The sequence below is a fragment of the Pezoporus flaviventris genome, unplaced genomic scaffold (genome assembly GCF_033815535.1).
Source record: "Pezoporus flaviventris isolate CSIRO_AGI_PZ_B2104156 unplaced genomic scaffold, CSIRO_AGI_Pfla_v1 ptg000013l, whole genome shotgun sequence".
Taxonomy (NCBI): domain Eukaryota; kingdom Metazoa; phylum Chordata; class Aves; order Psittaciformes; family Psittacidae; genus Pezoporus; species Pezoporus flaviventris.
In genome coordinates, this window is record NW_026892561.1 from 5,175,288 (window position 1) to 5,198,074 (window position 22,787).

Genomic DNA, 22,787 nt, shown 5'->3' on the forward strand with positions numbered 1-22,787 from the left:
CAGAGAAGGGCCACGAGGATGATCAGGGGACTGGAGCACCTCCCGTATGAAGACAGGCTGAAGAACTTGGGGCTGTTCAGCCTGGAGAAGAGAAGGCTGCGTGGAGACCTCATAGTAGCCTTCCAGTATCTAAAGGGGGCCTATAAAGGTGTTGGGGAGGGACTCTTCATCAAGGACAGAGGATAGGACAAGGGACAGTGGGTTTAAACTTGAGCAGGAGAGATTTAGGTTAGACATTAGGCAGAAGTTCTTCCCTGTGAGGCACTGGAATAGGCTGCCCAAAGAAGTGGTAACTGCTCCATCCCTGGCAGTGTTCAAGGCCAGGTTGGACAGAGCCTTGGGTGACATGGTCTAGTGTGAGGTGTCTTTGCCCATGGCAGGACATGGGACTAGATGATCTTCGGGTCCTTTCCAGCCCAAACCATTCTGTGATTCTGTATAGAGAAAAAGGCTTGAAGTCAAGCTGGACATTTCATTTCTGAGTTCTTCTGAAGCAGTTTGTGCAACATTCAGATTCATGACTAATGTCAGTTTCCTCAAGCTTGAAGAGGAATTTCCAACAGGAAGAAGAGTTTTGCTATACGATTATTTTTTGTCTTTTATAATTTGTGAATTTGGGCCAAATTTGAACAAAAAGTTAATTATATCTGTACTGTGGTATTCAAAGATAAAATGCTGCTGACTAAGTAGCCTAGTAAGAATTGTAGAATCTAGAGTACCTTGACCTATAAAGCTTGTAGATTAATTGGTTGCTCGTTTAATGCTACGGTTTACAAAGGAATTATAATGTATTTCCAACAAAACTCTAGTGTTGGAAACAGCTTCCCAGAATATGAAATCAGTCACTGAAGATGTTAAGAGTTACTTGGAGGGGGTGTCAGCCCTGGTTGCTAGATAGGCTTTGCTGGTTGTGGGAAGGGAGGTGCACATAAATTAAAATATTAAACAGGCTTCTAGTTCAATTTATATACTTTATTGTAAAGGGAGAGAGTTCTAAAAGGTTAAAAAGAGCTTAAACAGATGAAAAAATGCTTCAAGTCTATGTCTGTGCAACCCAGGTAAACTTTGTGTGAAATGAAGTTGTGACAAAACTCAATTTACTTTTTCACAGTCTCTGTACACTAACTGTGTAAGAAAGCTAATTGGGTGAGTATCAGACACTCTACCTTAACTAACATCTAGTAATGTGTGGTTTAACCTTCTTTTGGTTTCAGAGAAAATGGAAAATATGTTGCTGCATTTTAAATTGCTGTTTGATTGTAATTATATGAGGGGAAATCAGTTCCCTCTACATTATTTCCAGTGATCTTTGTTCTGCATGCTGTCAAAGCAGATAATTTCTCTTTTTCACTTTAGGATGATTTGAATTTGGTACATCACTCAACCCCAAATGGAAAATTGCAAACAAAGTTGCCAAAGAAAAATACTCTTTCACCTGAGAAAAACAGGAACAGCTTAGCAACAAAGAGCTACGAGCAGCCTACAATAGCTTCTAAATCACGTTCTCCATCTCCATACACAAAAAGACGAATGTGTGAGCTATCACAAGACGCCAGGCAACGACTGGCCCATTTAAAACTTGGTCCTTATGAATTCAGAAGAGATACCGATAAACCTCCATTTGTAGTTAGACGGGTTTGTATTCTCTCCAAAGTGCTTCCAGCTTAAGCTCAGATCAAATATTGTTCTTTCACTAAATATAGCTCCAAAATTTCATTCAGCTCTTAGTTTAGATGAATAATTTTTCTCTCCTTAACAGTCTGTCACATAGTGATTTAAATGTAAAATTAACTAAAATAAAATTTCTTTTATCCGCGTTAGTAACAGACAAAGATCAAATTCTTTCATGAATATCTTGGTTAAATTCTCCAAGGCTCCATTTCTTTTCTTCCAGCGCACTAGACAGGATAATAGGTGTATAAATTCAGCTTGGAAGTAATTGATATCGGTATTAAAAATTCCTGAATAAGACTTTAAAGAAAGAGTGTCTAGTCACATTCTGAACATTTGCACTTCCTCTCTTTCAACTTTTTTTATGTTGGCATCCTGTGATCTTTGAAACACTTCCTCTGCTCAGAGCTACATCTCTAACACTTTGACTCATAACACTAACACTTTGGTTCATAATCAAACTGACTTTAGCACCCGCATAAGGACTTTGTTAACCGTATGTGAAAAATTGCTCTGAAATTAGGTACTTATTTAAAGAAACTGTGTTTAAGTGCTTTAATATGAAGGGGGCAGATTTCACATCCTCTTGGAGGATGATATTCTCATATTTTTTTTTCCCCCTTTTAGTATTACATATAATTGCAACAACCCTTTCTTTTTAGAAAACCACTTTGACTGTGTAGGGGCAGAAATGGCATTGTTCTGATTCTCTGCTATGACATTATGATTTGCCTGCAATTCTGGAAACTTCTCAAAGCCATTGAGAATTTAGTGTTTAATTAGTTTGCTTCTCACTTTATTTATGTGTTTTTTTTTTAGTTTATGTACAAATGAATTAATAATATCTTGTCAAATTTCAGAACTCTTTTCCAAGTTTTGTTCTACATATGGGTACCTTCAGAAATTCAGATTAGCCTTAATAAACCATTAAGCATTCATAACATATTCTCTCCCTTTATTTCTCTCTCAGATATTTTACTTTTATCTCCTTTTAATCAATTCTTCAGTTTTTTGATCTATAGGTGAAGTTTAGTTTAATTATAGCATCTTTAAACACTGATTATTGATTCAATTGCTTGGTTATATTTGTACAAAAAAAGAAAAACCTTTTCTCTTAATGTACCGTATCCTGACTTTCATGGCCTTTCTAGATTGAGAATGCTTCTTTTAGGGCAGCTTTACTGCCGAGGACTCTTTTGGCCTGGAGATTTTGTTTTACATGAAGGTTAAAATTAGATTATGTTAAATGTAACTTTTTTAATTAGGAAGGGATTCAGATCTCACTTTGTGACATCTGAACTCTTTGGATTAAGTATGAAATGCAAGAATTGGTTCAAAAACTGCAGACATGATAGATGAAGGAGAAGCTATTTGCATTTTTTTTCTTTGAACAATATGATATTCAGAGCTTTCTAGACCTTCCTAGCACTGTTTCTGTTTATGCTCAGTAATGTTAATAATATATATAATGTAAGCAAAGTGTAGTAAAATCAGTTTCAAATAGTATTTAAATAAAAATAGTATATTTCAGACAGGACTGGATGTGATCTTATGAACAAAACCAAAAAAAAAATAGGAACTTGTACATCTTATACTGATCATTTTAACAGTATCTTTGCTTCAGGTTGAACAACCAAGTCCTGGTGCTAAACTCCATACCTGTTGTCATACACGAGAAAGTGCAGCAGAAGCCTGGAACAAGGCAGACCATGGTCAGTATTTTCTACTATATATCTCAGTAATGCTTTTATTTTCTGCAGAAATGTTGGTCTATAATGGAGAAAAAGGAAGAATACTGCATAAGCTACTGCTGCAAAAGGTGGTTTTGAATACTACTTTACTTCATGAAACTTGAAACGTAGTCCTATGTAGTATGAAAGTAGGAGTAGAACATAGCAAAGCTCAGGTGAGGACTCTTTCACTCTACTTGTTTTAATGAGTTGCATAGTGCAGCAAATCTGCACCTCAGCCTCTAGGTGTGTTGATCAGGCTTGGAGTATTGATCATTTTGAAGTTTAAGGGCTGTTTTGCTTCAGAAAAGAGTATTTATTTCAGCAGTATTTGTAAGTAGTGGATCAGTGACTTACCATTATTAATGAGCATCCAGGATGTGCTCCAATATCTGCTTCATCATTCATTAGTGTCAGTAAGTGAGAGTTTAATAAGAAGTGTCAGACCAGAAATTTAAAGAAGTACCCTAAAACGTGATTTTATTGCATATGTCTGGCAACGTATTTCACGTCTCATCAGTATTTGTTCATTATGTGTGCTCTGCCTCGTTCTTATTGTGCCTCCTCACTAATTACAAGTTTTTATGTAGGAAATTATTGTGAATTTGTTATTTTACATTTGTTCTTTGTAGTAACACTGAATCTACCTCGAGAGGATTCACTGGTTACCTGCTTGTGTCTTGAAGCTTAACTGTAACTTCTGAACAAAACAGATTCCTAGGATTAAAAACCTTAATACTGACAGTACAGTTTAGTCCTTTTGGCTTTTGTGCAGGTAGCTTATAGAGGGGTGTCTTTACATTGTGGTACAGCATAGATGTACCTCTTTGAGCTTAGGTCACTACAGACTGGTAGAAATAATCAATAAAGCAGATACAACTTAATGTCAGTCTCGCAGGGATGAGTCTTGTATTGACATTGGTGAAACATCCTCACCCAATATTGACCTAATAAGTTTCCTCACGTGTTTCCATGGCCTTCATACTCATGTTTGTGCATCAGTTGTGAGGGATGAAATTAAGAGATTATAAGAGGAGGGAAAAGGAGCCATAAGGAAGCTTGTCCAGAGAAGATTAGTAAGGTAGTGTAATGTGCATGAGAATTTTTGGGAATGGTGGAGCCTGATTTTATACTTACTTAGGCAATTAATAGATTAACAGAATCCAGGACACTTGCATACACCAGTTAATTATTATAAATATTATATTCCATTAAATGTGGGAATTGTTTTCAGCTAAAGAAGGTGATATCCTGAAATATTCTGAGACTGTTTAGAAATTCAGAGGGTATAATAACAACAATAATAATAGTAGTAATAATAGTTACAACAACTTTAATATTGTTTGGGAGGAGAGGTAAGCTATTTTGTAGATTTCATAAAATTGAGGACATTTGGATTATTTTATTTTTTTTTTAAATTTCTTCTGGGATACATCTTTTTTCTTTCTCCAGATTCTTCTCTTCTTGGCAGCTACAGACCCAGGAAAGCCAAAGTGAGTACTCTGAAATACTACTGTTTACACACTGTTTTTTGGGAAGCTGTGAGTGAGAAGGATTGTCTTGCATATTTTCTTGCATAGGTATTTTTGAAACTTTATCTACTGTAGTAGCAAAAGCAAGCAAAGGGATATGTTTGTTAAATCTGATCTAACCCAGTTTAGGCCTGCTGACAGCTTATTTACACATAGAAAAATGAAACTTAACACTCTATATTTGTGCTTGTAGGTACAGGCCTTGCTTCTCCTTGGCATTAAGGCTTGTGACAAGGCTATAGAAGAGCTTTTAAAGGCAGTTTGCCTTCCCAGTCCTTCTCAGAGCAAACTCCACTCTAGAATTATATAGAAGGGTAGCACTTGTGCAACTGGGAAGTCACTGTTCTGTTATTTCACATCCTTCCTTTTTCAGATCTTAGCTGCTTTGTATATTCCATGAATCTAAGGAATGATGTCAGGGTTCCCTTAGTTTTGGTGGGTTTTATTCTTTCCATCCTCCTTTAGTTGTTTTGCCTGTCTTCTTGAAGTACTGTAGGAATCATGGGTTTAGGCATTTAATTATGTATGCCCTCTTGGATTTCCTAATGGCTGGGAAAACTGATGATGACAGGGAGGAAGAAAGAAGGTGAATTATAAGGATAAACCTTGCCATATATTAAGTGCACTTTTGTCAGATTCTAAGCTTTTATTACCAAGGATTGCAGTTTTGCCTACCATGTAATTCTAATATATTGTGCCACTTCTAGCTTGTTCCATGTCTGTAAATGAGATACTGTAGAGAAAACAGGGAAATTCTACTAAATATACTAAATATGTATTTTTGGTTTTGTTTCTTTAAGATGGCTATTTTAAAGTCGTATCGTTTCCCACATCCCTCTGCTCTCCCCCAGTGGGAAAGCAGATTTTAGAAGCAGTAGATTTTATGCAGATAGCTGCAGGTTAAGTCATCATGTTCTTGATGCCACTAATCACTTGTGATTCTCACAAAATTAGGGCTGAAGAGAATGTATCTCTTTCTTGCCAGAAATATAATACAGCTTTGTTTAAAAGGAGCTGTTTCCCAAAGCTGAGAGGAAATAACCCAGCAGCCTGGAAAGAGCTTATGAATAACCTGATTACTATTGGTCTGGTTTTGTTGTGGGTTTTTGTTTTCCTTAGGTTTGGGAAACAGCTCCTGTAAAAGTCTCCATGCCAGATAAAAGGTGGTAACCCACAGAGACTTTTTAGTGGTGTGTTACATGTTAAGAGGAATCATGAAAGGAGTAATGAGTGTAATGAAGACTGAGTAGATGATGAGTAGATGGGCCTGAGTTTTCCCTTGAGGAACATCAAATCATGAGAGAGCAAAAAGTCTAAAAACAAGGGGTATCAGACTGAGGAGAAGACTAAGGTTAAACTCTCTGGCATCATTCTGAATCTGTGAGATTTCTGGGAAGGGTAAGCCTTTAAACTGTGCAATGAGACAAGGTGATAAAAGGGCTGTTACAGTAGCCTTTGTCGTAAGGTGGTGTGTAAGATACTTGCTGATTTAATTTAGACCAGGGCTCTTTCTATGAAATGAGGGTCCTTGTTCTTTCTGCAGCAGGCAGATATTCCTGCATGTGTGTGCAACCTTTAGCCTTTTGGTTTGAAATACAGAAATATGAAATGTTTACATCTTGATATTCATAATAAAATTTAGCAAGGTTTGGTGGGTTTTTTTACAGGCAAAATCTCCTCATGGAAAATACTTTGGCAGCTCTGATGTTTGCAATGAGGATGTGATCTCAATTCCAGACAACAGACGGTCCCATTCTGCTGGTTCATTAGAGCACTCAGCATCTCCAGCACTTCATAAGCATTCTCTAAGTTCTGTGCTAAATCGATCCTCTCTAAGGGAAAGGTAATGTCCTAGTTTTGTTTGTGAAATTCTGGAGTTACTAACATGAGCAGATTATAACAGTGCTTGCATGACTGTAGCTTGCATGTTTGGAGGTATGCAGGCTGAAGAGACCGAAAAATCTTTCCCCAACACCTGTATTGTTGTTTGACTTCTCTTCAGGTGCAGTTTTTGCCATCCCCTCTCTGCTTAATGAATAATGCGGCAATGAAAAGGATCTTTGACATCTCTGCTGCTAACCTTCTCTGAAATAATGAAGCTCTAGATTTCAGGCCGCCAAATGTCCATCTAAAACAGAGAATACTTAAATAATCATTGTCTCACAGACAATTAGAATCTCAGGAATGTGACTGTAGCTACATGTCAAATAGGCTTAATGGGAGGTACCTGGAAACCTTTTGTAAGCACATACTTGTGGCTATGCTGTAGTCAGATGCATGACTAGTGTGTGAAACATGCTTGGGCTAGCATTAATCTAGTAAGTGTATTATTTTCCAATCTTTCCGATTAATTGACAGCTTAAGATTTTGTTTTGTTTGAGTTGAAGTGTGGGTCTCTGCAGGAGTTGTGTTATCTATTAATTGCTATATTTAAATTAGTTTTATTAGTCTCCACTGACCACAGTGAGGTTGGGATGGAGACAGTTTCCATTATTCCTTAGTTCAGTGGATTTCAGTCCCTGGGTTAGTATTTTGGGCAAGTCTTACAGCTTCAGTCTCATGAGAGTGAGATGGAAGAAATGTCAAAAAGCAACCGATTTTTTCTTGCTTAATTCCTCCAGTCCTTCAAGGCAAGTATTCCCTACCTCCTGCTGAGTGTATTTGGTGCACAATGCCTCTACTGTACATTCAGTTTAGCAAGTAACTAGATGGCTTTCTGGGAGCAGAAAATCTTTATACAAAGCTGGACCTGAATAAGCAAATACATAAAATAATTGGGAGAAGTTGAGGATCAAACTGATGTCCTGTCCTAAATGCTGAAGTGTTTTCTGAGGCCCTACTTGGAGATGTACGTTGGTGGCTAGTTCACACTCATTCCAGACTGTTTCACCCATGTTACCGGTTGTACCTCAGTTAGTCAATGCTCACAAGGTGCCTTTTATAGCCTACACACAGCCTAGTTCTTTTTTGTCTCAGATTTTTTCTCTAAAAAGAAAAATGACAGATGGCAGGTGGGGATTGAATTTTTAATATTCATAAAGATCAAGTTGGTGTTTTAACATCTTCCTCTGCTTGAAAACTTGCTTGTTTGTTGATCTGTGTAATAGTATTTCTTGAGAACTGTTATACAGAGATTAGGATGCAGCTGGGGTTTGGAGGAAGCTTCTTTGTCATCTTGTCTACCTCCCCACTCTCTTCTGATAATGTCAGTGCATTAGTTCCCTATGTCTGGGGAAGAGATACAGTAATGGGGACTTCTTTAATCCTTTTTCCAGCTGGACTTCGTTTGGGAAGGGGAGTACATTTTAAAATGCATTATATTTAAAGCTGGAAGTGTCTTTTATATTGATAGCAGGAAAGTCTTGTATGTTGTGAGCTGCTGTTACATGCATGGTCATTTAGTCATCTGTCACTTAATCTTGAATTTGTCTGAATGTTCTTGCTTTTTCTCTTTATGAGCCCCTCTTCAGAAGAGATTTGTGATCTTGTGAAAGTATGTTTTTTTCTTCTGATTAGAACAAATGTTCTCAGCTTTTTAGAGATGTAAGATCTCTTTATGTTACTCTTTATGTTAAAGATGTAAGCACTTAATTTTGTCATCAGGAAATTATCAAAATGAGAAGGTAAAGGGCATAGGCTCAAAAAAATTCATTTCATGCTGCTGAGAGAACAGTTTTAGCTGACTGTATACTGAGAGTTATACTTGGAATGACAAACATGGAGCAGAGGTCAATGTTTGGAAATGCATGCAAACGCTGTTGTTCAGATCATAGAAATACAGAGAAAATGAGTACTACTGAAAGTACATCAGTGTTAGTGTATTGGCAAGAATATAGAGTCTTATCTCACAGTATTTGATGTTTATTTCCTCAATTTTATTTTGAATTACAAAGACAAAGAGCTTAGCGTATCCAGGCTTATATTTTTAATGTTAGTCAACCCAGAGTGAATATGGAACTTGACTCCCCACCTTGACCTTTAGTTCCCTTTTTTCCTTTTTTCTCTTTAAAAAGAGTAGTGTGAAGTGAATATGTGTCTTCTTGAGAGCATTTGCCAGAGCCAGCTGCTGTGAAGTCACTGAAATACTTTTCCAAGGTACAGAAAATGGGGTCTTGCATAAGGTCCTCTGAGCCCTTTTGTATCCTTTCTAGCAGTTTCCAGTCCCTTTGCTTGAGGGACCACAAGGACAGTCCTCTCCCCTTTTCCCCTGGGTTTGAGCCAGAAGCAGAACTGTAAATAGATTTACTGCTGAATCAGGGCAGCAAAGTTTTGAATATTTATTTTTCATATTTTAGTTTTACATTTTTCATTATTTAGGTCACCTAACATTTGCTGGTGTTGCAAACTGACTCTCAGTAGAGTGTGGCTGTACAACTCCACTTCCCACTTTGATTCTAGCTGGTGTGCAGACCAGTTCTACATACACACTCTTCAGTTCCTGCCCATGATGTGTGGCCAGCAGTATATGAATACAGTCGACTTGTCCCCATGGTCTGGTTGTTTGAGCATACGTAAGTATTCTTTTGTGTATAGATAGGTATCCTATATGCTTTGGAAAAGAGCATTAGCACTATATTCTCTCAGTGCTGCTCCAGGAAAGCAAAATCCATGGTGTATATACATCCTCATGCGCTCCTAGAAGACGGTATTTTTCCTGGGGACTTACAAGCTAAGCCTACCTTGCAGCACCGAAACCTGCAGCAAAGTACCTTTTATAAAGAAAAGGAGAAGTAGTGAAATGGATTCTGTAAGGTCAAGAAGCCCTGTGAATGGAGCTATGTGCTGGCACAAGAGAAATCCTTTTCTGAAGAGACTATAGCAATCATAGAAGTATTTGACCATTTCTGTTATGTTGAGAGGCAAAGCTACTTCTCATGCATTTGGATCAAAGGATTCTTTTTCTTACTCTGGAAATGGCAGGCTTTTGCTTTTGTTTCCAGAGTGAACTGCAGCTCAATGTCTTTTTTTTATGTTCTCCTGGTTACACTTCAGATATGTGATCTTATCCACTATAAAATTTAACAGAAACCTAAGTTCTCTTTGAAGTAAGACAGAGGTTAACTGTCTGGATCAGATGCCCTTCTGTAATATTCCTCTATTGTTTTACTACCATCTTTTTATATTATCTTTTTCCAAGTGCTACGGAAATACCAGGATTGTTAGATGTTACTGATGATAGATATAATGATAGATCCTAATAGTTAAATATTAATGAACTACTAGATCCTACATGAAGGCCTTGAAAACTCCAGTTTTCAGAAGGTTTGGCTTCAGTGATTTTGAAATGTGTCACCCCAGGATCTAGGGTACTAATTTTGTTGCAGAGTAAAATCCAGACACAGGTAGTTCACCTGGTATTTTTGACTGTGGCATACATGCTGAGACAGGGTTTACTTCTGTGAAAGTATATATTTAAGTTCTGACAAGTTTCCACTACAAATAGAACACGGAAAAAATTAGCTTCCTTGGAAAAAAAAAGCTTGCTATAGGGAGAGGATGCAACTTGGTTTCCTGTCTGTCTCTGGTCATTTATAAGTAATCATATCCGATTTTATTTTGAATTTAGTTTGGTAATGAGGTTGTTCTTGAATCTTTTGGGTTTATCACTCTTACCTCTTTGGGGAAATGTACTTATTTTGCATTCTTTAAGTTAACTTCTGGAATCAGCACTTGAAGATCAGTTATTTCATACTATAGTTTGCAAAACTGAGCAGTGCCTAAGCCTTGTTTCATATTTTTGAGCAACATCTGCACGATTTGTCATCTTCATTGGTTGATTTTGCTGCAGTGGTAAGTAAATTTGAAATCGATTGCTGTCAAAGCTGTTTTGTGTATAAATTAATAAATTCAGAGAAGATAGAAAGTAATGGAAAAGCTTCCAAAGGGAATAAGGAGGTGCAGCCCATTTATGACATACTAATGATTTAGTACCAGCATAACTTCAACCTTTTGGGGGGCAACTGCTCAGCTAGGGTATTGGCCTTCCTTAAAATCTCAGAAGCTTCACTTTTTACATGAGGGTGATTCATCCTATCACAGTTTTAAGGGCTAGATCTGAAACTTAGAAGGGAAAAGAAAGCCTTTACTGATGTGAAAACTCAACACTGAATGCATCTTTACTGCTTGAAGGCCTAACTGTAAACAGGGCTTGTGAAAATAAGAGGAACTATATAGAAAGGATGAGAACTGTTTACTCTTTTTTTTTTCCCATTTCTTACTGAAGAGGTATACAGCTAAGCTGTCAGCTTCTGCTTCCAAATATTTAGGCTTCTGTGCTTTGATTTAAGGCCTTGTCTGTGTGTAATTGTTTCAGCCTCATAGTAGTATTCTGATATTGTGAAACCAGCCTACTTCTTCCACTTCAAATACCGTGAGAATGTAAGGATTTTTATATGTTGGCATATTTTCATTACAATTCAGGAACTGGTATGTACCAACATAGTCTCTAAACCACTTCTGTGCGGCATCTACGCTAAGGTTTATAGCCATCAGTCATTTTAAGAGAAAGCAAAACAAAATTGCATCCTTTACTAAGTAGACCAGTAAAACTCTTAAGTGTAGCCCAACCTTTCTATTGTGCCTCTATACAGACCAGTATACACTGAGAACCAAGTTCATTGTACTGAATTACCACTTCACATGCTCTTAAATGAGAATAAAGCAACTCCTCCACTTACAGCGAATGCTGCATAAGTACCTACTTGGATATAAAATCTGTGAGGTTTCTCTTCTCTTTCAGAATAAAATATATTGGGCTTTCTCGAGAATCTCTTCTTCCATGTTTAAGTTCTTGCAGATTGCGTTTTCTTCAGGTTATAGTTAGCTTTAAGAGTTCTTTCTCCCTCTTTCCTCCAATTACAGTAGCGTTCTTTCCAATTGAGAATCTGGTACTACAGGACTTAATTGATTTCCGTCGTCTGCTAGTTTGTCCTTGTATGTGTATTTGCTCAGCATGAAGTCTGTATCTTTGAAGCTGATGAATTCTTCATGGAGGCCACATGCACCGAGTTATTCAGAGGCTAGAAGGTGTAATGTTGGGGGAAGGGGTCATGCTAGGCTTTGCAAATATTCTGCAGTAGGCTTCTGCATTAATTCTACTGATATGAAATGTATTAGTACCTCCTGCTGAAATGTGATATTAACATTTTGGCTATGTGCAAGAGGATGACTGGATTGTCTGACATTTGAAAATTCCTATTTATTACAGCTCTCAAGTTTGCAAGCTGCTGTTTCACTACAGTACATGGGATGTATCCTGTTTGTACTTCTAATGGAGTATTTCATCTTAATGGATAAAATTATACATGAAAACAACTTTAATCTTTAGCAGAGGATCTAGACTGTCTGCTTGGCTTCTTTGTTTGTTTGTTTGTTTTCTTCGGGTTTTATTTTTCATCAAGGTAGATATTTTCAGTATGACCTTAAAAAAAAATTCCTTATCTCATAGAAGAAAATAAATGCCTTTAGTCACATTACAGGGAAAATGGTTCTGTTTCCTCAATTGGACTCGACACAACACCTTTGAAATTAATCTTGAGAAGTTGTCTGATTGATCTGGCTCTTTCTAGGTCACTGAGCTATATTTCCAAAGTGTTTATACAATCTATTGGAATCAATAAACAATTTAAACTGATGTAACTGCAGAATGTTTGCAAGTCCCAAGGAAAATTGAAAGTATGACAAAGAATACAGCTGTAGAAGTTTATTTCGTTTATCAGGACAAACTGTCATTGAAATGAAATGACTTTCCTTTCAGCATTGCAATATGATAGCGACACCTTAATCACATAAATAAGTAGCTAGTCATTTTAAAAACTTGTTATTGGTGATTTTGGACAAATAGAATCTCTTTATTTATACTCTTAAGAGGCTGTGCTATAAAGCTTGTTTTATAAAATATTTCCAATAGGAGAGTTAGAGCATCATGAAAAGGTTTCACTTTAGAGTAGGGCTGCTAGATTTCGGGCATGATTTTATTTTAGCTTGAGTTTTAGTTGATGTAAATATTAACATTGTGACTTTAAATGTGAATTAGACTCTGTAGTTATTACTTAAATTAGACAATAACAATACTAGAAGAGCTAATTAAAAAGAAGCTGGTACTGTTTTAATCACACTCCAGGTTTTGATTTTCGTTTTTGTTTTAGGGGGAGTAAATGAAGTTGGGGGGGATGTGTGAGTGCCTAACGTTTCTTATACCGCAGCGCACACTAGTGGATTGATCCATAAAATCACCCGAAGAAAGAAATTTAATAGTTCTTGAATTAAGTACTTAAATCTTTTCCTTCTTCTGCAGACACAGCCACTATTTTTTAAATGAATACAATAGCAAGTTGGGTTTTCTTTTTTCCAAAAGTAAATACATTTCTCTCCAAGGATATTTGTAAATTTAAGATTAATAACAATGATCTGAAATCTTACATATGAATTTCATAACATTTATTTCCCAAAGGCAATCTATTCCAACTTCTCTGTGGCAGCAACCTGGATGCTGGAAGAACAGCAGCAGCTGCTGTATAAATAAAAGAAAATGCCATGACTTCATGGGTCTATCTTTTATTTGTCAAATGGGAAATGACTCACTCTTACCATATCTAGGATGCAGATTTTTAAACATGCATTTTGGGGGTTCTTTAATATTAGTAAATGTTTGGAAATGCTAATGGGAAGTCGTAAGATGATAGTCTCTTTCAGTTTACCTCTCCTTCCCTTTTGTTTACCTCTCTTCTTTATAAAAAGAAGAAAAAAAGGATGGGGTTTTCTTTCAAACCACCACCAGTGATAGAGCACATGCATTATAATGCAGTACATCAAACTGGGTTTGACTGTGTTAGGGAAATGAATGTTCCTGCCTGCTTAAGGGACTTAGACTTTTATTTCTTTAAAGGCAATGCTTTCCTCCACTAACAAAATTCACTAACCATTTTGCTTTCTCTTAGAAAAAGTTATGTGAGATCTTTCAATGCAACAGATCGTTAGATTCTAGTATGCAAAGGAATTGAACAGTATGGATTTGCCATACATGCTGTAGGGTTTGAAATTATTTGTAAGTGTTCAGGATGCTAATGCAATTGTTATAACCAGCTTTATAAAAATTCTTGCCTTTAATGATCCAATAATAAACAATGTTAAACAACATTAGAAATGTGGAGGATACATCCCCCTATAGATATATGATTCATGCTTCCAATATTGTGTCATTTCTCAGCATTCAGAAAAAGGCAATTTAATTTAGAGAAACTCAGAAGTAGTCTGAAAATACTGGGGCTATTTAGAACAGAGATGTATGTTTCATAAAGGTAAGCAGTAATAAGTAAGTCCAAATAAGTTGATAAGATACGAGAAAATAGAATAAAGTTACTTAAAAGCAGAGAAATGGTCGCTTTCTACTTACATTTCTTTTTCTCTCTGGTAATAGAAGGAATGATTCAAAAGACTGCAAAGAACTCCCTGCCCTGCCTTAACCTTCAAGGCAGACTGGCACTTCCTATTTTCAGGATCCTGCTTCTGTTAATTTTAACAGTGACAAGTTACCTGTTTTGTACTAAAGCTTTCTGTGTGTACTCGACTTGCCCTTTTTAGAAAGAGCTGCGCAGTTCTTTAGCTGTGTTGAAATTTCTGGAAGTCTGATGAAGGTAAACTAAGCCAGGCATGATCAGATTGGGGATTTCAGAGTGACATGATGGATAATGCAGGGAATATGATAAACTGGAGAGAAGAGGGCAGAGGGGCTTGCAGTCTCAGTCCCACAAACCCATCCAGAACCCACTGTGGAATCTCAGGGTTTAGAGTTATGATGTTTCTCCACTGCATCAAATTTGTGAAGCCAGCTATCAAAGCATATCACTGTTTCTTGTGCTCCTAATCCACCCAGAGTATGGCAGCCCAGTACTGCTGTTGGCTGTTGTTCCACCAACTCGGACTGCACTGATATGTCTTGCCAGCTCACAGCTTACGTGGTGACCCACATTCGTAATAACGTGATACCACACTGAGCTTTTATTTTCCTGGTGCAAAGTCAGGTTCTCAGTGTGTAAATAATCCTATTCTTAAAATCCTACTTGCCTCCCTTAACAGTCTGAAAATAACTATTGCTATGAACTTTATAGAACCATAGAATGGTTTGGGTTGGAAAGCAACTTCATCTAGTTCCAACCCCCGTGCCATGGGCAGGGACACCTCACACTAAACCATGTCACCCAAGGCTCTGTCCAACCTGGCCTTGAATACTGCCGGGGACTGAGCATTTACCAGTTCTCTGGGCAGCCCATTCCAGTGCCTCACCACCCTCACAATAAACAACTTCTTCCTTACTCCAAGTGGGGTCTCACAGGGGTAGAGTAGAGGGGCAGGATCATCTCCTTTGATCTGCTGGTCAGGCTTCTTTTGATGCAGCCCAGGATAATTTCAGCCAGCTTCTGAACTTGCTGAAACAGATGAGGGTGGTGAGGCACTGGAATGGGTTGCCCAGGGAAGTTGTGAATGCTCCATTCCTGGAGGTGTTCAAGGCCAGGTTGGACAGAGCCTTGGATGACATGGTTTAGTGTGAGGTGTCCCTGCCTATGGCAGTGGGGGTTGGAACTTGATGATCTTAAGGTCCTTTCCAACCCTAACTATTCTATGATTCTATGAGGGGTTTGGGTTTTAGAAAAGTGGGAAAAAAGTGCTGCAAAACATAGAAGGATAAAATCCCAAAGTAGCTGTTAGCTTGAAGTCACTCATATCAAGCAAGCTACCTGGTTTTTAATTTAAAAAAGCAACTTAAAATGCAGTTCTATCTTGTGAAATAAAGACTCTGAATTTGCAATTTTTTTTACTCCATAGGCTTTCCAATTTGCACTCGTTGGGGTTATCTTCCTGTTGATTTATTCCACCGAAAAGAATTTGATGTGTATTATACTTCCTTTAAAGAGAGGAAAATAAAACCTGATCACTGAGAACCGAATAACTGTATAGCTTTTCTATCCCATAGAGACAATGCAAACATTACAGAAATATTACTGAAGTTACAAAATCATCAACATTTTCTGTTTCACATCTTTTGTTGGTATTGTGCACTGCTTTGAAATCACTCTTTACTTGTACCCCAGAGGAGCAAAAGAAACAAACCTAAACATTGTATATGTTGCAAATAGAAAGAAGTAATGCATGCTTCATGATTTAAAACAACAGCAGAATAAAAAACCACAAACAAACCTGAGTCAAAAGCGTGTTTGAGCTTTCAACAAGGAAATGTTTCTTCCCTTTGTTTTTCCTCTTCCAGATTTAGCTCTGGTTGGCCTTTACCAGCAAATGGAGAGGAGATCCACATGAGAGTGAAAAATATTTTGAGGACACACAGTGCTAGACAGCGCCTAATATTTGTGAGTTTGACTGCAAACTAAATCCTTTCTTTTCTCCAAGATGGCTGAGGAAGAGAACTGTACCTGCAGTCCTGGTTTTATTTTAATATTGTCCTTTTGAGGCAGCCTTGATTGTAGAAATATGGATCTAGTTCCTAAGCTGAACTGTTTCACACTATTTTGAGTAGCCTGCTTATGTGTAGTTGCTATAGGTAACCCTCTCATGAGTTATTAAGAACAAAAACTTTCTTATATATATATATATGTATATATATATATATATAGTTCTCCACTTCCAAGTCAAGAAAAAAATATGTTACAGATCCGTAGAACATCAAGGCTTAACATGTTGTGCAGCTGCACATCAGCAGCTGCTTGTATCCAGCTGTCTATAGGGCTAATGTTATTCTTCAGATGTGTGCTTTTTTTCCTTTAATTACATGACTTTCGGTGAGCAGAGCTCTTTATCTAATAAGATTATGCCCAGGATCAGAATATTTTGTCCTTGAGACTGATGGAATTTTGAAGTGTGGTTTTAGACAGATAAAAATTTTTGCTATTGTCATTTTGAGGAGCCCAGTTGTGACCCAGCACAATCCCAAAGCATTGTACAAACTGAATAACAGTAGTGCTCATCTGCAAAGGACTCAGGGTCTTAAGTGTGAGGTGAGGTAGAAGAAAGGTAAGATAAAAAGATATAAGGGTGAGATTAGGTAAGATTAAGATTAGGAGCTCTGATGAAATGACTGGTTTTGTCTGACAGTCTTAAGACACAAATGTTATTGATGGGTTAGAAGACATACGAGTCTCCCAAAGTGGAGAAAGACATCTTTTTTTGCTTCAATTTCTCCTCTTAGAAAATAGGGATTGTTGATAGAAATCTGCTTTTGAATGGTCCTGCAACTTTAAGTTACTACTGTCCCCAGCTCTCCACCTTTCCCCTCTGATGTAGTTTACTATCAGTGAGAAGTGTGGGAGCCTGCCCCACCACCTCACACTTCAACACAGGAACAGCAGATGTAACACACTGGCACATGAGCTTTGCTGGCTGGGACACAGTGACTCCACCTACTACAGTAAACCCGTGGCAGAGTGAAGGATGCTGTCTCAATCCACTGCTTCAAGATGTACTGAAAAAAGTCTTAGCTCTGAAGTCTCTATTTATTTATTTCCCCAAATTCAGCCATCCTAGGCAGCTCTTTGTGTTGCCTGCATGCTTTCTTAATCTATTTTCTCTTTCTGTTCAATCTTCATTTTAAGCTTAGTTGTTGTGCTTTTTGTTTTAAACTCAAAAACCCTTCTCTCATGCATGCTAAGACTGATTTAGTTCATGCTTTACCTCCCTGGGTTTGTCTACCAACATTGTGATCTTATGAGCTGCTGCCTTTCAAATAGAAGATGCCCATCACACTTTTCTGTTTCTCAGCTACTCCAAAATAGGTACAAATCATGTCAAATGCTTTTCTGATGTTTCAATGAACTTAAGATAACAAATTGGATTTCATTATGGTCTAGCACCTACATGTAATGAAAGTTTGCACAGCCTGAACTATCTCAACTGGTCCTTGACTACTTTCCTTGAGCAACAGACCATGACTTTTTGGTGAAAGATTTACTAGTTTATTAGGACAGCTGGATGGCTGATTACATGGTTTCTTCAGACAGTCATAAAGACCATTAAGTACAATAATGGGTAAATGAGAATTCCATCATTTTCTTCCTATTTACTTACTTATATAGTTTAAAACATTTTACTTTAGAATTATTAAACCATACAGATATTCACTTGTTACTGCAACATTGCACAGATGCACACAATTTTTCAAGCATGTTGTTAGGTTCTTGAAGCATGGTACTTTCTGTTGGCTTTCTGTTAGCACAACTTGTCACTTCCAGAATCAAACCCTTGCTGAATACTCACAGGGATTAAAAATCAGAGATGATGCTTTTCTGTTTCCTTTCCTGTTGAAAAATCTCAACGTGTTTGTGCCCAAGAAAATCGAGATATCAGGGTACTGGATAAGATTTTTGATTCTTTAATTAGCAATATGGTCAGAAAGGTGTTGAGAAAGGACCATTTTTCTTACTCCATTTTCTTCCACCAACCAAAAGGAACGGGAGGATGTTACAGAGAAGTCTCATGGTGTTTGGTGACTGTGTACAGCTAACTTGTGAAAGCTGTGCTAACAGCAGCTGACCAGCTTAAAACAAAATGAAAATGAGGCCTACTTGCAGTGAGTACTGGAAAGTACACCAGGATTGGTTTGTTCTTCCCCAGACTGCACAAAATCTAGGCTGAGTTGTTGCACAGTTAATGGATGAAGTAAATGAGTCATCTTGAAAGTGAAGGAATAGTAAAGGAAGTGCACTGGCAGCGTGGCAAGTAGATTTTGGCTCCCGTCTGGATTCTCCTTCAAACTTTGAAAGGTTAAAAAATATCTCTTATTTTGTTTCATTCTGCTAAATAACTATTCCCAGAAGCATTCAGCTGTGTTTTCCAAAATTTTGTTTCCATAATGTTCTATAAAACTAGTGTGACTAGAGCTCTACTGCAGATTCCTTAGGGTCCGCACTGTAGCTTTCTGCTGTGACATTCTGACAGTATCCATAATGTTTCCATCTTTTTTTGCTTTCCACAACATAATTTGCCTCTGGCAAATGCTGCAGTTTTATTTACCACTGTACCCCGTTTCCTCTTCAGTGCTCTATAGTCTGTGACTGTTGAAGGAAGAGAGCTTTCCTGTTTACAAATACACTTATTACCTCGTATTATACCACAATAAATTGTGTTAGGTTTTTCCTCATCCATACACCTGCCATTCAGTTTGCTCTGCTTCTTACTGCCGTCTTCCACTATATTCATTCTCTTTTCTCTCAGTTTTGTGTGATGATTTTTACTGCAGAGTCTTTGTTTCCAGTTATTTCTTCTATAGCATGAAAGATGATTTTGTTTATTAATCCTTACAACAACTGGTTTCTTCTGAAAGCCACACTTAGTATCACCTCCTAAGCAGTGCTCTTCAGAGTAGAGTGAACGTGTTTGTGTGGTGGAATTTCTACCATCCTGCCTCAGGTGAGCAACTGGCTCCCTTCACATGAAATGTTGTCTTCCTTACTTACGTAAGAAGGCAAATATGGCTTAATTAATGTCTAGGTAGCATTTAGAAGATCAGACTGCTTTCTAGTGACTACTAAGAATACCACTGAAGGGTCATTAAGTGTATCATAGATATTTTTTTTAATTGGCTAAGTGTGTTCTCAACCTTGTATATGGAATCGAAGTATTCAGATGTGTGGAATGCTTCTGTCTGTAAAATGCATTGAATGGATAACAACGGCTCATTAGAAAAGCTAATAAATAATAAGTTTTAGGTTTCTTCCCCCCCTTTTCTGCAAGAAACAAAAGTAAGGCAGTGAGCAGTTTCATAACATTTTACCCATGTGTTTGATGGGGATTACTGAAGGTTGTGCTGTCTGCATAGTTCTCTAGATCTATATTGTCTAAAAATTCTTTTCAGTTTATTACCTTAAAATTATTAGCTGAATTGTACTGAACTTAATTAAAAGTGTTCATAAATGGCATTTGGCTCATTACACTTTGTCCCTTTCTCCCCCAAGAAATGTAAGCACTTTAATAGTCTTCTACTAAATGGAAAGAATTTTTGAAATGAGATCATTGTAATCAGAAACCAAGGTAATGAGAATTTGATTTCTTCCTTTTTTTTTTTCAGGATGAGAGTAACTCATCTAAAGGAGGCTTGACTAAGACAAGAGAATCTGCACTTAAAGCACCCTTATCCATGAGGCAACAACAGAACGGGTATGGAGTTTTTCTCTGACCAAGACAGAACAGTCATAATCCTGACATTGCCTTTTAAATTTAGCTAAAAAATTCTCTTCCTATTTTGAGCTGTGTAATATATTGCACTGGAGAAAAGCTTCCGTAGGAGTTACTCCTACCAAAAGCAGAATGCAGTTAACTATAATTATGCCTTTCATGCTGTTTGGCAGTGTGTCAGTATAGTCTTCATAAAACACTCATTTTGGAACTGGACTTGGTCATAAAAATGATCCTTGGGCAGCATGTTTTAGATTTCATCAGCCAGAGAGCAAATGTCACTTTAAAAATAACTAATTAGTTATTTTTTCTTAAACCTATGGGAGTACAAAAATAAATTGGAGTTTATTTAGTGATATGGCTTCGGGCTGTTTGGTTGTTTTCTTCTTTTTTTTCCAAAACACATTTGGAAAAGAGAAGCAGCTTCAAAATATACAGCAAATATATATACTATGGTTGTGTGATTCAGCTTGCCATATTTCAGAAGACATCTTGAAAACCTGAGATCTTGAAAGCCTGGTTTATGTAGGTTAATTATTCTGTGTACTCCTCACATTTATGACTAGGGTTTTGCTTGAATATTTTACTTAAAAGCACCAGTTGAATTGACTTTGACAACGTCTTTAGTAGCAGTTATCAATATTGCTGTTCTCTATGTATGCACACAGTATTTTGTACAACGTTTTGGGTACTTGTTGAAGGAAAAATACCAAGTAATGTAAAACATTTTTTGGATTGTATGGATTTGGATTGTTTGGAGTTTGGATTTTCTGATTTTCTTTATATAAAGAGAGAAGTCCTGGAACTGTGGTGCTAAATTTGAGAGGTCCTGACATATGAATAAACAGGGTTTATTTTGATAATTAAGTGTGATGCAATATTTTGTAACAAAGGCTTCCTGAATCGTACTTGAAAGAGGGTAAGTAAGTCAATAGGGGTATTGTAGCAAACTTCAACTTGTAATCAGTTAGATCTAAGATGTTCATTTATGATTTCTTGGCTTCTTTTTTTTCAATTCCTATAAATTGTAGTCACCTCTGTGCAAGGGATCTAGTTAGTCAGATTTCCACATGTATGCAAAGTTGCCGTTGAAGTTGTTGGTATTCCTGTGCTCACTCCTTTAATTTGTGTGTAGCCTTTCTGCTCCCTTAACCTTGGCCCTGACAGCTGCTGCAATTACATTTTGTAGGATGTGTTTGTGAGAAAGAAAGTGCAAGTTTTTGTTTTGGGGCAGCTTTGGGATTTTGTGGTTGATGCTGAAACTGCAGACCATGAAAAAAGAAAACCCAAACCTTAATACTGCAGAATCTTGAAGTGATGAGATATGAAATGTGGCACTCAGATTGGGAAAAGACTGCTCCTTGGGTTTAGAGGCCAGCAGCACTAAGGGCGAGACATGAAAGGACTCGAGGAAAGTGGCTGCTGAGTGTTTGCCACAGTGCTCATAAACAGGATACAAGGACAGAGACAAAGTTCATAGAAGGACACAGTACTGTAGACCAAATGTTGGCAGTAAAGTAGATAGATGATTGAAAACCACTGGGAGTAAGGAAAAGGTCCATGTTTTGTGAAATATTTAGTACATGATTCACTCAGAAAAGAACTGTGACTCTTAAAGGATATGTATGAGGGAACAAAACCCTATGACAGGTATTTCAGAGCAGGGAGTTGCATGAAGAAGTCTTGCTGTTAATACAATTTGTGAGTGTAATTCCCAGATTGCTTAGCTTGGGTTGTCAGCTGGTTTCCAGTTGAGGCAACAGAGGGACTCTTCTCTAGCTTGGCTGTATCCTTTTGCACACCAGTGCTAAGTATCTCATGTGCAAGGTCTGGCTAGTGGAAATGCTTGCACTCCCACCCTCCAAAAAAGGAAGGTAAACTGAAGCTTATGGGTTTTTTCTAAGTCTTTGTCAGTACCAGAATAAGGAATCTGTGAAAGTTACTGTTGGGTTTTTGAGTCTTTCCTTTACTGCAGTTAAAGTAGTTGGATTTTGAGTGTCTCTACATGTAGATCAAGCTTTTAGTCAAAGTCAAGCACAAGGCTGCCTTCAGGAAATGAATACCGGGGAAAAGAGTGTCAGAGTTATTTCTTGTATAGTTACAAGTGCCACTTCTAGCACTGTGCTTATTTGTTGGCCTGAGAATGCTTCATCACAAGTGAGGTAACACTAACTGAAGAAAAGAGGAGGTGAAACTTCAGTTGTTGGTGGGTCCCGTGGGTATTGACTTGTCTACATTTAATACAGGCCTGTATAACTTTTCTATCAGTTTTGCTGTTTAGTAGGTCGGTTCTTTGTGTCCAGACTGTGAGTAGAGTTCACCCTCTCCGGGATGATGAACAGGTTTAAGTTTGCTTCATGCTGTTGACTGACTTTAAATGTTGGAGCTCTTTTGAAAAAGTGTGGAAGAGGCCTGCCTTCCTTTATGATATTGGAGCCAAATAGAGATCTTGTTGTTTTACATGGTATAGGTTGGCATCACCCTAATATTTGAATGATAGAAATCTAAAAGGAAAAGCTATTCCTTCTTTTATTTTCATGGGACAGTGGAAACTTAGAAATGGGAATTTAGAAAACTGATCCTACATCTTCCTCTTCTTCCCTCACCATTTTCCTTTCTTAAAGTGAAAACTTTGTGTTTTGATGCAGCTAGATAGAAGTATATTTGTGAGTCC

At 37.4% G+C, this 22,787-nt stretch overlaps 1 protein-coding gene across 5 annotated transcripts in view; it reads left to right on the forward strand.

Annotated features, from left to right (window-relative positions):
- The window catches only part of SPATA6 (spermatogenesis associated 6), a 47,045-nt gene that overhangs the window by 16,142 nt on the left and 8,116 nt on the right, over positions 1 to 22,787 (forward strand). For 3 of the 5 annotated variants that reach the window (XR_009743043.1, XM_061451284.1, XM_061451285.1), the window contains exons 7-12: positions 1,357 to 1,635; positions 3,296 to 3,383; positions 4,854 to 4,894; positions 6,601 to 6,776; positions 16,197 to 16,296; positions 20,007 to 20,095. Coding sequence is in view for 3 of the 5 variants with exons in the window: in XM_061451284.1 (XP_061307268.1) it covers positions 1,357 to 1,635; positions 3,296 to 3,383; positions 4,854 to 4,894; positions 6,601 to 6,776; positions 16,197 to 16,296; positions 20,007 to 20,095 (773 nt within the window). In the remaining 2 variants the exon portion in view is untranslated. Of the gene's footprint in view, positions 1 to 1,356; positions 1,636 to 3,295; positions 3,384 to 4,853; positions 4,895 to 6,600; positions 6,777 to 16,196; positions 16,301 to 19,301; positions 19,349 to 20,006; positions 20,096 to 22,787 lie in introns of those variants that run through there. The other 2 variants (XM_061451286.1, XR_009743044.1) reach the window with 2 other exon arrangements.